At 40.1% G+C, this 13,678-nt stretch overlaps 1 protein-coding gene across 3 annotated transcripts in view; it reads right to left on the bottom strand.

Annotated features, from left to right (window-relative positions):
- Nucleotides 1-13,678, bottom strand: part of PDS5A (PDS5 cohesin associated factor A) — an 86,335-nt gene that overhangs the window by 13,563 nt on the left and 59,094 nt on the right. For all 3 annotated transcript variants that reach the window (XM_067298112.1, XM_067298114.1, XM_067298113.1), the window contains exons 19-26: nt 13,236-13,396; nt 10,346-10,469; nt 9,005-9,163; nt 8,684-8,752; nt 7,871-8,007; nt 7,032-7,155; nt 6,571-6,775; nt 5,900-6,014 (exon numbers count right to left, since the gene is read on the bottom strand). In XM_067298112.1, the coding sequence (XP_067154213.1) occupies nt 5,900-6,014; nt 6,571-6,775; nt 7,032-7,155; nt 7,871-8,007; nt 8,684-8,752; nt 9,005-9,163; nt 10,346-10,469; nt 13,236-13,396 (1,094 nt within the window). The remainder of the gene's footprint in view (nt 1-5,899; nt 6,015-6,570; nt 6,776-7,031; nt 7,156-7,870; nt 8,008-8,683; nt 8,753-9,004; nt 9,164-10,345; nt 10,470-13,235; nt 13,397-13,678) is intronic.

Here is a 13,678-nt window from a genome sequence, read left to right as displayed (position 1 = left end):
ACTTGGTGTCCACCAGCACTCCCAGGTCCTTCTCAGCAGAGCTGCTTTCCAGCAGGTCAACCCCCAACCTGTACTGGTGCATGGGGTTATTCCTCCCCAGGTGCAGGACCCTGCACTTCCCTTTGTTGAACTTCATGAGGTTCCTCTCCGCCCACCTCTCCAGCCTGTCCAAGTCTCTCTGAATGGCAGCACAGCCCTCTGGTGTATTGGCCACTCCTCCCAGTTTTATATCATCAGCAGCAAACTTGCTGCGGGTGCACTCTGTGCCTTCATCCAGGTCATTGATGAAGAAGTTGAACAAGACTGGACCCAGGACTGACCCCTGGGGGACACCGCTAGCTACAGGCCTCCAACTAGACTCTGCACCGCTGATCACAACCCTCTGAGCTCTGCCATTCAGCCAGTTCTCAATCCACCTCACTGTCCACTCATCCAGCCCACACTTCCTGAGCTTGTCTATGAGGATGTTATGGGAGACAGCGTCAAAAGCCTTGCTGAAGTCAAGGTAGACAACATCCACTGCTCTCCCCTCATCTACCCAGCCAGTCATTCCATCATAGAAGGCTATTAGATTGGTTAGGCATGATTTCCCCTTGGTGAAGCCATGCTGACTACTCCTGATCACCTTCTTGTCCTCCACATGCTTGGAGATGGCCTCCAGGATGAGCTGCTCCATCACCTTTCCAGGGATGGAGGTGAGGCTGACTGGCCTGTAGTTCCCTGGGTCCTCCTTCTTGCCCTTTTTGAAGACTGGGGTGACATTGGCTTTCTTCCAGTCCTCAGGCACCTCTCCCGTTCTCCATGACCTTTCAAAGATGATGGAGAGTGGCTTAGCAATGACATCCGCCAGCTCCCTCAGCACTCGTGGGTGCATCCCATCAGGGCCCATGGATTTGTGGGTGTCAGGTTTGCTTAAATGATCTCTAACCCACTCCTCCTCCACCAAGGGAAAGTCTTCCTCTCTCCAGACTTTCTCTCTTGCCTCCAGGGTCTGGGGTTCCTGAGGGCTGGCCTGAGCAGTAAAGACTGAAGCAAAGGCGGCATTCAGTAACTCTGCCTTCTCTGCATCCTTCGTCACCAGGGCACCCACCCCATTCAGCAAAGGCCCCACATTTTCCCTAGTCTTCCTCTTGCTACTGATGTATTTGAAGAAGCCCTTCTTGCTGTCCTTGACATCTCTCGCCAGATTTAATTCCAAACGGGCCTTAGCCTTCCTTGTCACATCCCTGCATACTCTGACAATGTTTCTATAATCCTCCCAAGTGGCCTGTCCCCCTTTCCACTTTCTGTAGACTTCCTTCTTCTGGTTGAGTTTTGCCAGGAGCTCCTTGCTCATCCAGGCAGGTCTCCTACCTCCTTTGCTTGACTTCCTACTCATAGGGATGCACCGCTCTTGAGCCTGGAGGAGGAGATGTTTGAATATTAACCAGCTCTCTTGAACACTCCTTCCTTCTAGGTCCCTAACCCATGGGATTCCTCCAAGTAGGTCCCTGAAGAGGCCAAAGTTTGCTCTCCTGAAGTCTAGGGTTGCGATCCTACTTGGTGCCCTGCTGCCTCCTCGCAGGATCCTGAACTCCACCATCTCATGGTCACTGCAGCCAAGGCAGCCCCCGACCTTCACATCTTCCACCAGTCCTTCTTTGTTTGTTAGTACGAGGTCCAGCAGCACACCTCTCCTTGTTGGCTCCTCCACCACCTGTGTCAAGAAGCTGTCACCAGTGCTCTGCAGGAACCTCCAGGACTGTTTGTGCCTAGCTGCGTTGTCTTTCCAGCAGATATCGGGGTGGTTGAAGTCCCCCATGAGAACCAGGGCCTGGGATCGTGAGGCTACTTCCAGCTGTCTGTAGAAGGCCTCATCGACTTCCTCATCCTGATCAGGTGGCCTGTAGTAAACACCCACAACTGTGTCACCCATGCTAGCCTGCCCTTTGATCCTTCCCCATAAGCTCTCGACTCACTCTTCATCCACCCCTAGGCACAGCTCAATACATTCCAGTTGCTCTCTCACATAAAGAGCAACTCCACCACCTCGCTTTCCTGGCCTGTCTTTCCTAAAAAGCACGTAGCCATCCATGACAGCACTCCAGTCATGCGAGCTATCCCACCATGTCTCTGTAATGGCAATGAGATCATGGCCCTGCGACCGCACACAGATCTCTAGTTCTTCCTGTTTGTTCCCCATGCTGCGTGCACTGGTGTACAGGCATTTCAGAGAGGTGATCAAGCGTGCAGGTTTCCCAGGAGGAGTAAAAGAGGGTCCTCCATAGCCACATCCCATGTGCACTTCCCTGGCTGCATTCACCTGCTGGAGGCATCCCGACTTGAGCAGTCTTTTGCCAGCTACCCTGGCACTATAACTCTCCCCTTCCCCCGTCCTTCCTAGTTTAAAGCCCTCCTTACCAGATTGGCCAACCTGTTGGCAAAGACCCGCGTGCCCCGCCTCGTGAGGTGGATCCCATCTCTCGCCATCAGTTGCCGATCTTCAAACAGGGTCCCATGGTCGTAGAAACCAAAACCCTGTTGCCAACACCAGCGGCGCAGCCAGTCGTTAACCTGGAAAGTCCATCTCCTCTTCCTCTCATCCATCCCCCTCACTGGCAGGATTGAGGAGAAGATGACCTGGGCTCCCAGACCCTTGACCACCATCCCCAGAGCTCTGAAATCCTGCTTGATGGTCTCCAGTTTGCCCTTGGTGTCATTGGCGCCCACATGGAAGAGCAGCAGTGGGTAATAGTCCGAAGAATGGACGAGCCTAGGCAGTCTTTGCATGACATCTCTCACACAAGCCCCCGGCAGGCCACAAACCTCTCTAGACAAGAGGTCAGGTCGGCAGATAGGTGCCTCTGTCCCCTGCAGCAGGGAGTCCCCCACAACAATCACCCGCCGCTTTTTCCGGGCGTTCCGGCAGGGCACAGGGTCTGTTGTCCCAGGTACTTCCCTTGCAGCTATGCCCATCTCCTCCTCATCCTGGAGGGCACTAAACCTGTTCTTCAGCTGCAAGTCTTCAGGAGGAGTAGGAGCCTTTCTCCTCCCACATGCAGTGACCAGTTTCCAGCCTTCTTCTACGGTGTCATGAGGTACTGTTTCACACGGCACAGAGCCCTCTGGCAACTCCACTGCTGTGGGGGGTTGGGACTCCCGAAGCTGCACAGTCTCCGAGAATACCCTGTCTATCTCTTGCTCCGCTTCTCGATGCTGTGCAGCCTACTGACCTCCTCCCGTAACTCCCTTACCTGACGACACAGCTCACCAACAGCAGCACACCTCCTGCAGGAGAGCTGGCTGCCAGCCCAGGCCTCCCGGAGAGGCCCCAAGCGCTCCCTGCAGCCTGAGACCTGTAGAGCCACATCTACTGTCAGAGGGTCGGTCTGGGTACCAGCCTCTAACACAGCAACTCCAACAGCCACTGGGGAACACGCTGTGCGGCGTGTCACGACCATACTTGAGGAAACATACACCACAGGGAACAGAAACGAAGGTCCCTTCGCGCACCCTTCTGCGTGAACTGCTGCGCAAACTGCTGCGTCTGTTCGCTGCCTCTGTTAGCTGCGCTCTGTCTGTGAAAGGTAAACTTTGCCAGTAGCTAATTCAATTCTGAAGCTCCAGAAGAGCAATTACCTTGAAGAAAGGCTAATACAGAACTAGAAAAACAGGATGACTGAACATTAGATTTCTTTGTCCACAAACCCCCAATCTTTCTAACTGATACAAATTGAAGACTGTAATGTCAGGGATGAGGGAATATTTTTCTCAAAAGTTCAAAGTAGAAGGGTGTGCTTCATCAAATACTTAAATAGTTATCTGATGTTCAATTAAAACAAGATGTCTGAATTTTGACTTGCATCCAAGAGCTACAAAAGCTAACTAAATATATGTACTATGCACCTTTACATGCTTCTATCCACTATTCTCAAAAAGTTAAATAGGACAAACACAGGACCTTTAGCATACCACACTGACCAGTCTCTTCAAAGCCCTATGCTGCCTATTGAAGATCAAAAAAAAGGTAGCAAACTATTTAGGACACATTTTACTCTGGTAACTCCAGGTAACTCATGTCAAATTTAATAGCTGGATTTCCAAACTAAGTTAACAAATCATTATCATCCTTGAACAAGAGCTTTCTAGAGCCACAGTGGGATTTCATGTACAAAAATATGCACCTAGAAGAACACAAACACATAAAAAAGTAAATTCATTCCCTGTATGCATTTCAATATTCTGTGGAATATGAGTTCAGAAGAAAAAGACACTGTCTCAAGATTAAAAAAAAAACAAACCCCAAACCAACATGCCTCTAAAAGACGAGATTAAAAGACCTCATAAAAATAAATATCACAGATGATGGTTGCTAAGCACATATTTCATGCAATCTTATTTAGGCCACACAAAACCAGGATGAACTGGGGGAGAAACAGCTACAAAAAACACTGCCCGTCTGCTTCTCCAAGCTTGCAAATATCCATGTTAACACTTTAAAGTGAACAACATGACTCTCAGAATTCTTGAAAGAAACTTTCTATAACATCGTAAGAGAAGAACATTTTGCATTTATCTCAGGAGACACTTCAGAGAAGTATTCCTGCCACAACTCCTGTACAGAGTGTTTGGAGCAGTCCTCTGACTACTTCAGCCAGCCTGTGATGATCTTGAGGGAGGAAACCTGACACCAAAGGAGAGCTATACAAGGGGTGCCCAAAAAAAGCGCTCCTCAGAGAAAGTATTAACTTAACAACTGACAACCAGAACCTGTCACTGTTTTCGCCACCCTTTCTGGATGAAACAGTAAAGTACACATTGGAGCACTTTCAGATGTTGCCAGGAACCCGCAGTCCTGGGACAAAAAGCAGACATGGCAATTAGGTACCAAATCTTCTTTGCCTCCAGTTTCTGAACAGGTGTGAGTCAAGTAACTCAGAAACAAGAACAAATGAAGCTTTTTATTTATTCTTTTACAGAAATAATTAGGCCCTGACTCTTTTAGGTGAGGATGCAAAAAGAAATAGAGATGTGAACTGGTCTGTTCAGACCAAGAATGTACTGCTTTTCTAATAATGCAGCATATGGCAATACATGTGTTCGTGATATATGGTTATACATGCTTTTGTAGTACCAAAACAACAGATCTTACAGTTCCACCAAAAATGAACACAAGAAAAAAACAAAACACTAAAAACACAGCTGGCGGATGCTTTAACTTTTTTTTAGGTAACTTTATGAGACAGAAAGGAATACAGAAGTTAGTTGTACTTTAGGTATGAAAGATTATTTGAGACATACAAGAAGGAAACAAATTGGGAAGAGTATAGAACAAACTTCTGTTGAGAAAGGCTGGTGTATAATAATACGTGCTGAATACATTAAGAAGCACTAAGCTTGCACTGCATATTAACAGTGGAAATGATAAGTCAGCAGCATCTTAAAATTAATTCTAGTAAGTTTGCATGGAGAAAAATAATTAATTTCCAGAGAAGCAGGACTCTGATCCAGCATCAATGGCACTACGTTTTTAAGTTTTGGGTAAGTGTTGGATTTTGCAAGTTCCAAAATGTTTGAGTTGACATTACTTGGTATCTCTAAATATGTTGAGGAATTCTACAGATAATCTTAGGCAAAAATAAAAGAATCTAAAATCATTACTGCAGTTTAAAAGAAGCCTAGAAAACTCACTGTTTTCGTACACTGAGACCTGACCTGCAAATTACCATTTGGGCTTTCAGAATATATTGCTAAGCAGTTGCTGATGCTTTCTTCCCTTGGTTAAAGTGTTACACATTTCCAAGATTACTGTTTTACAAAATACTGCTGATAAAACAAGAGCCCCTCTTCCTAATCACATTTTTCCAAGCACAGAAAAATTCTCCCAACAACAAAAAACATGGGCTCATTTGACACTTACTCTTTGACATCACGAAGCTGATCAACATCCTGAGGTTTTGTGAAATCTGGATCATGTGCCAGTAAGTGAATCATATATGGTACCACATATTCAGGCAGCAAGGATAGCAATTTTTCTACAGTAGTAAACAAAATATCATAAATAAACTATATATCTTACACACACATGTACAGAACAAGAAACTGTTTCCAAGTATTATTTTTTTCAAATATGAAATGTAAAACTTGGGATAGACTTGCAATGTTTTCCTGCAAATTTTATTTTTAATAAACCATTAAAAATAAATGAACAAATTTTACTACTACAAAACTACTTGGTCTTACTTCAGAAAGAAAATTATAAAGCCTAAAATATCAGAAAACAAAATTTCATTTTTTGAGCAAGACAAAGCACATACCACAATACCTAACAAAACAATAGCATTGTATTTATTCTGAACTTGCACATACATAATTCTCAGCAGAGTACAGAAAAGATTTTTACAGTTAATGCTAATGCTAAACTAAGTAAATTAAGATTTTCAATGTGATAAATATAAAGATGAGGAAACAAATTACATTTACTTTTTTTTTTTTTTTTTAACAAAGGCAATTTGCTTAAGTTTTAATGATTACTCATTGCAGTTTAGTTTTCAACTACTGTATTCCTAACAAATTTACTGAAATACTAACCATTAGCCATAGGATTCTGCTTAATATATTCTCTTCGTATACTGATGTTTTTGAGCAAACACTGTCTGGCATGTGCTCTTCTTTCTTTCACAGGGTCTTTGGCACACAAAGCGAAGATTGCCATATATTCCAAAGGGAGCAGTAATTTCACAAGTGCCTTATGCAGTTTCTGGGCAAATATCTGCCTCACTTGGTAGCACTCATCCTATAGCAATATAAAACATAAGAGTGCAAACACAAAAATCTTAGTTTTTAACAACAACAACAAAAAAATCAATCTGGAATTATGAGGTAACATCTTTTAAACATATCAACAGATGCAGTACTATATCTGAAGTCTTAAGAATTTTTCCGAAAGTTGCAGTGCAGAATAGAAAATAAAAAAATAAAGAAAAGCTCAGGTGGAAGGACTCTGAACTCAATTAATTAAGAGTCACTTTAATTCAAAAACAGTTACTTACATTAATGACAAGTGCACAGAGCTGGAACTGTTCTGGGGTAATTATTTCATGGTAACAGGGTTCCTGTGCAAGCTTCATTATTGCACTACCAGCAGCTAATCGCAGTCGAGACATATCGGATTTACTATGCAAACATAAAAAAACCCTAAACTGAAATTACTTGTATATCACAGTTTCTTCTTTTTACAAGATCATTCAATGAGCAATTAAATTTTTCTCTGACAATCAGCTCTCATTTCTATGGCTTCAGATCAAGTTAAATTTTCACAAGATTTTAGTTGGGCTAGTAAGGGGCTATGCCTTCCCCTTAATAACTTCATTCCAACACAATGGCGAAATGAGAAGAGTCAAATTTCTTTGTTTTTGTATCACTGTCTAAAATCAACTCCTAAAGCAACACTTACGTCACAGATTTTCTTTCCTTCCCTCACTCTCTGAGATGACATGCAAAGTAACCTCACTGTTGACATGAAGAAGCTCCACCCAAAGCTGCCCAACTCCTAAGTGTGTTGAATCTGATCAGTCTAGTGCTTTCAAAGACACCCCTGAAGCTTTTTTTACTCTCTAGAAGGTCTTTTACTATCAAGATATCTACAAGGTTCTGAGTTAAACTATTGCAAGCAAGTAAATTGCAATCAAGAGGGAGTATCACGTGTATTTTTATACATGCCGTTCCAATTCTAAAATTAAAACTCCGTTTTAAATTAAAACTCTGCTTTCTACCACCCATTAGATGACACCGCATGCATCTCAAAATTCTACAAAAGCTCTGAAAGAATTAATGTTCACTGAAATTCTACAATAAATTTGATAGAAGTCTGAAATGAACAAAACCTGACCTGATTCTCTTCTGTTCTGTCAAGTCTCCTTCACTGACAAGCATAGCTGATAATAACCGGAGCGTGGAATTTGCGGATTTTGACTGGTTGTTTTTCATACCCAAGAGCCAGCGTACCAAAAGTTTAATTGCTTGCACCTATTAAAGATTAACATATACAAATAAATGATGCTCTTACTACCTACCTGAAGTTGATATATCACTAAACTGAAATATTAATAGACTCCTACTTATGAGAGTTTATGTATTTTTAAAGGAACAGAATCAAGTCATAAATGTTCAGAGAATGAAGAAGTAAGTAGCAGTCTTTGGGACACCACAACATTTCAACAATGGTTCAGTGTCTTCTCACAAATGCATTAAGAGGATGCAGGATACTTGCTACATGATTAAAAATGAGTGTAACTAGATAAACATCTCTAGATGTTTATCTCTAGAAATGGCCAGAATCAAATTCACAGTAAATAGCCTATAAAGATGAATGAAGAAATTCTGTCAGGTTGTCAATTTATTTCAAACCTGCTTACAGTCAGTAAAGTCAAGTTATCTTCCTTGCAAAAAAAACTAGTGAACTAATGAATCTTTTAATTTTCTCAACATTCAGTATACTTAATATCTGTACATGAAGACACCAAAATACATAGTTTTCACCCACTTTATAAGCATGTGTATAATCCACATAGATTGCATATATTCTAAAAGAACTAATAATATGAAAGTACTCAAAAGAATTTATTTTAATACTCTCTATTGCATGACTTGAAAAAACTAATGTTTTAATTATATACATTATTATTGATAGCAAACCGTTCACCTTTGCTAGAACTTCCGGAGAAACCTCTTCATCTGGCGACCACAATTTTCCATTTTTCTCACCTGTTGACTACAGATACTCATATAAGTTTAAGAACTGGTTCAACCCATTCATAAAATGTTGGGCTGGGAATGGAAGTTATGAACTAAACTTTCTTTCACGCAGAAGATCTTTTATAATGCAATACCACCGTATCGACCACCATATTTACAGAACATTCCTTTATTGACCCATTTAACAAAAAACAGCTCTATTCCCCACACTGAGAAAATAACAAACAGAACAGTAAGAACCAGAGAAAAAAACAAAAAAAAATCTTACCCTGTCGTTCATTAGGAGATCTTTCACGATGAAATTTGCAACAACAGATTTCATTGGAGAAGCAAACTGGTCTGGGGCCAACATAGAAATATGACCCAATGAGACTAATGGAGTTATAAGTTGTTCTGGTACATCAGCATTCAAACTTCTACTAAGAGGCTGAGAAAGAAAAAAATTAAATTCAAAATGAACTACACATCAGCAAATTAGCACACTTAAAAATACCTTATTTGACTAGTGGATTGCTGATGTGTTTCACAGCTTTCCATAATAATTAATAAAATTAGCAAAACAAATTGGAGAAAGGGTGCAATTTTCTAGTTAACAGAGTAACCAACAATCTCACATGAGATAAGGGCAAAACAATTTTATATTCTCATTCTCTCTCTTTTTTTTTTTTTTAAATGGGAAAGCACAGTCAAACCTGGAGGACACGAGAAAAACCTCAGACTCAATTCTATTCATGAGCTGTGAAAACCTAAATCATAATGACAAATGGTACAGGTAAAAACTCAGAAACAACCAAGGACTTCTCTATCAGCAATCAGCATTTCCCTTCTAGATAACAGCTACCAGGATAATTCTGTACTGCTTTATCACTCAGCATCCACACATTGTCTTCTGATAGCAGGGAGGGAACACGAACTTGCACTCCCACAGAAGTTAAAGCAATAAGATCAACCTTTCTAAGTTTAATCCGAAGATCTTCATGCTTCTGAATTACACACAGGTTCAAAGATATCCACGATGAAAAATGCAAGATATTTTACAAGTGTGGGTTAATAACATTAGTATATAAAGATTACAGTGAAAAGTAATAACCTTTTCTTCTCTGTATAAGGTGACTTTTTGTTTTACAACTTGTCTAAGCAAGGAAGTAAGTGAGTAGAAAGCCAGTGTTTGAGCTTACAGTAGATTAGTTACTCTTCACTAACTTCCTTCATGAGAAGGTGCTGTATGTGCAGAGTTTTAAGCATGGTAATTCAATACAGTTTGAAAGTAGAGAATGTTATCTCTCATTTAGTACCTACTATATGTGTCCACACTGGAGTTAGCGTGGATCATTCCAGCATAGTTAGCTTACTTTCCAGTAACTTCTCCCATGGAGACAAAAAGGAGTACCTTATATATCAGACATCAGAATATTATATCAGAACTCTAAGAAACAGAAACATTAATAATTTGCTATTGCAAAATGACTTATCTCAACTGCTATGCACCTGTAGGCTTCCTTACCTAATAAATATTATCTGTTAATTAAAGTATGAATTCAATTAATGTTAATTACTAGTCTCAATTAAGACCAGAAACAAATCTTAAAACCAATAAAGCAAAACATACCTCGAAGATCTGTGCAAGTTGCACTTCTTTATTTGAAAATATGGCATGTATACAGTGAACAGCTTGTTTTGCCTGGTGAGGAGTGCCTCTTTTTGCTTTCTGATGCAAAATCGGAATTAGTGTTCTGTGAACATTAAACAAAATACTTCAAAATATAATTTGCAATCTACAAAAACATAGTTCTTGTATATAGATCTATCCTTACAGAATCACAATCTTATAAATTAAGCATTCCTTTGAAGTCTGTTCAGGAAAGATAATAATCATACAGAGTGAAAAGCAGGATAGAACTGTATTTAGTGTTACTTGTTGAACAACTGACTGTACACAATTAAACAGAAAAAAGCCCACAGGGAAAATCAAACATGAAAGAAAGCAATGATCAAAATAAGGCTGTTTAGGAAGCCAAAGGAGAGGGTGGGGGTGGAACCTTACAGGTTCAGCTAGGGTAAACTCCTGGGCTTGTTATCCAAGCTACAGTTGGAAGTGACTGGGCTTAACAAAATTTATGAAAGCTAGGAACAACCATTAAACATTAGTGTGTTTAGAGGCCTTCACTCCTTTAACTTTGGTCTTTAATTGTAATGTGTATGTTTATGTGAACAACTCCTTTATTTTGAGCTTTTGCATTTGAGTCCCCTTAAATCTACTTCCTGATCAGAGGTCATTGAAGGAAAGAGCAGGGCAGAAGACACTCCAGAGATCAGTTCTAGGTTGGCTCAGTGCCACTCCTGAGACCATGCAGAAAGGCAAGCCTGTCACCTGAGAGAGCATCATGTGAGAGACTAACTCATGAGGTTTACTGTGTAACTCACTCGGCAACTGGGACAAGTAAATAAAATTGCCTGGAAATTGTCTGACACAAAAACATTTAAAAAATACTAGTTTCTTGTGAAGCTCAATAGCAATACAGCATTCAGTATGCAGATTATTTAGCGCCCAGTCTTCACTAAAACATTCTACATAATCAAAAGTAGCAACAAGAGATGGAAGAAAAGCTTGCAGGGTTGAAAGAATAAAGTCTCAATTTTTTTCCTCAAAAAAACCCACATAAACCCTGAAAACAAACAAAAAAACCCTAGAAAAATGTTAACAATGTCTTATGAATATGTGAAGTAAGCTCCAAAATGATGTGGAACAGTTATTTATTTGAATGGCTCTTCTCAAACCTGCTAAGTTTCTACAAGTTGGATTAAATAAGAAACAAAACAACACAGAATTCAGTGAAACCTACAATCAAAATAAGCTTCAATGTGTCACCTACAGCTTTAATAGTGTAAATACATCCACTTTAAAGGGCCTTTGCCAAGGATAGACGCATCAGTCACAAACCTTACCTCATCATACCCCAACTGACACAGATATGCAAAAGGCAAAACTTAGAAGTTTAACATGTTCCATAGGTTCTGCTTGAGTACGGCCAGTGCTTCCCTCTGACTAGAACCATTTGAAACTCCCTGTTCATGAACTCGTGCACAAAACTGTTTCCCTTATGAGGAAGAGCTTGGGCTACTGCTGAAAAACACTACTTCAAAGGACAGCAGGCAGTCTGCACACAGAAGCATTTTTAAGAAAACAGCTTATTTGAAACAAACAATCCTGCTGATTGCAACAGATCTTTCATTTATAGTAAAGATTATTTAACATATGAAATCTGGAACATCTTGTCCAGATTTATTTACTTATCCTCAGACTTCTTTTTCAGTCAGTGAAAATACTGACCTCATTTTGGATTTCAGAACATTAACAAGCAATCTCAAAGATCAAGTGCCTTGATGAGAACTACTGGATCTACCAGCTTTTGATAATGTTATTTGGTGCCCTTGACTTGCTTGCAAACCATGCAAAGGGTTAGACATCCATTCTGACAGTTACATTTGTAAGTTATTTGAGACTTGGCCCAGACTATGCTTCAGCAATATCTGGCTGAGAAAAGAAACCAGGAAAAGCATCAGTAATATCAGCTCCTTTGACAGCAGATGACGTACCCCAACAATGCACAGTCTTGATGAAACTCTTGTAGCTTCTAGGAACTATACTGACAATTGGGAGTGTTCAGCTTTTCCTTCTCTTTACCCCTACAAATGTCTTAAAGCTGTCTTGTATGTGAACTGAAAACTTTTTTCTTTGCCTAAAATCTGATTCAAAGCCATAAGAATTGCTGAGGTTGCACCTTCAATTCGCCCAGAATTTAACACGTATGCCAGTATGCATTTTAGTAGGTAGCACATGAGGTGTTATTTCCAATATATGAGAACTTGAAACTTGTGCCTTATATTCTGGATTATTAGTTACTAAAAGGCTGATCTTAAAGTTTTGGATTTCACCCACAAAGTCTTTAATAGTCTGTGAATACTTAGTAGATTATGCAGCTTTAATCAGCAGTTAACGTACAAACTGTATAAAAGATGAGTGACAACCAATTATTCTTTGTTAGAAATTTGTGCCTGCCTTTGGAACTTGTTTCCCAACTTGTTCCACAACAGACAGAGCTCTTATTCTTCAGAGACTATATTTTCATTCCTCACAAAGATAGAAAAAATTGTGTGAAGGACAGATATGAGTAGAAATGATGCCAAGAAATTATATCTTCACCATATTTTTGTTGTTGCTTATTTCGTAACCTAGGAAACAGGCTACACTGTTGTTTAATGCGCCTATTATAAGGAGATTTTTAAGGATATAACATCTTCAATAAATACACAAAATTGTAAGAACACAGAGTTTAAAAAATGAACATACAGACAGAAAGGTAGTGAAGGAATACAAAATGATCGAAGACATTCATATTTACAAGACAGGCAGGTAATTTTAGGGGCAATATATTGAATAAACTATCCAGAGGCCGAAGTTTACATACAAAAAGCAACATGTAAAGAAATACACTCACGATCTTATCTGTGGTAGGTCTGTTTCTATTTTGTGACCCGTGTTTCTGAAAATCTGTATGGCTGCCTCAGCTACCTTATCATCTTCCATCCTGAGGCACTGCAGCAGAGACTCATAGGTCTCTGCAGAGTGGAACGAGGTAGGATGTGTAAAGGACAGAACCTGCAGATACATGTCAAAACAGGTATTTTATTCACAGAAAAATCACCAGAAAACCAAAATGATGGCTGTTTGTGAGCATTAACATAAATAACATATACACAAATATAATAACATACACACACACATATAATAACATAAATAGCTATTGCATGCTCATATGAGATTATTACATTCAGTAACTGCATTTTGGAGAATGCATTTTGCATTTTCAAATAAATTTTTCTATGCTTTGTTCTTCAGGTCCTCCCTTTTCCAAGTATTTTATAAAATACTACATTATTT

Source organism: Apteryx mantelli, chromosome 5, assembly GCF_036417845.1.
Source record: "Apteryx mantelli isolate bAptMan1 chromosome 5, bAptMan1.hap1, whole genome shotgun sequence".
In the NCBI taxonomy this organism is placed as follows: domain Eukaryota; kingdom Metazoa; phylum Chordata; class Aves; order Apterygiformes; family Apterygidae; genus Apteryx; species Apteryx mantelli.
This window is presented reverse-complemented; position numbering and strand designations above follow the sequence as displayed.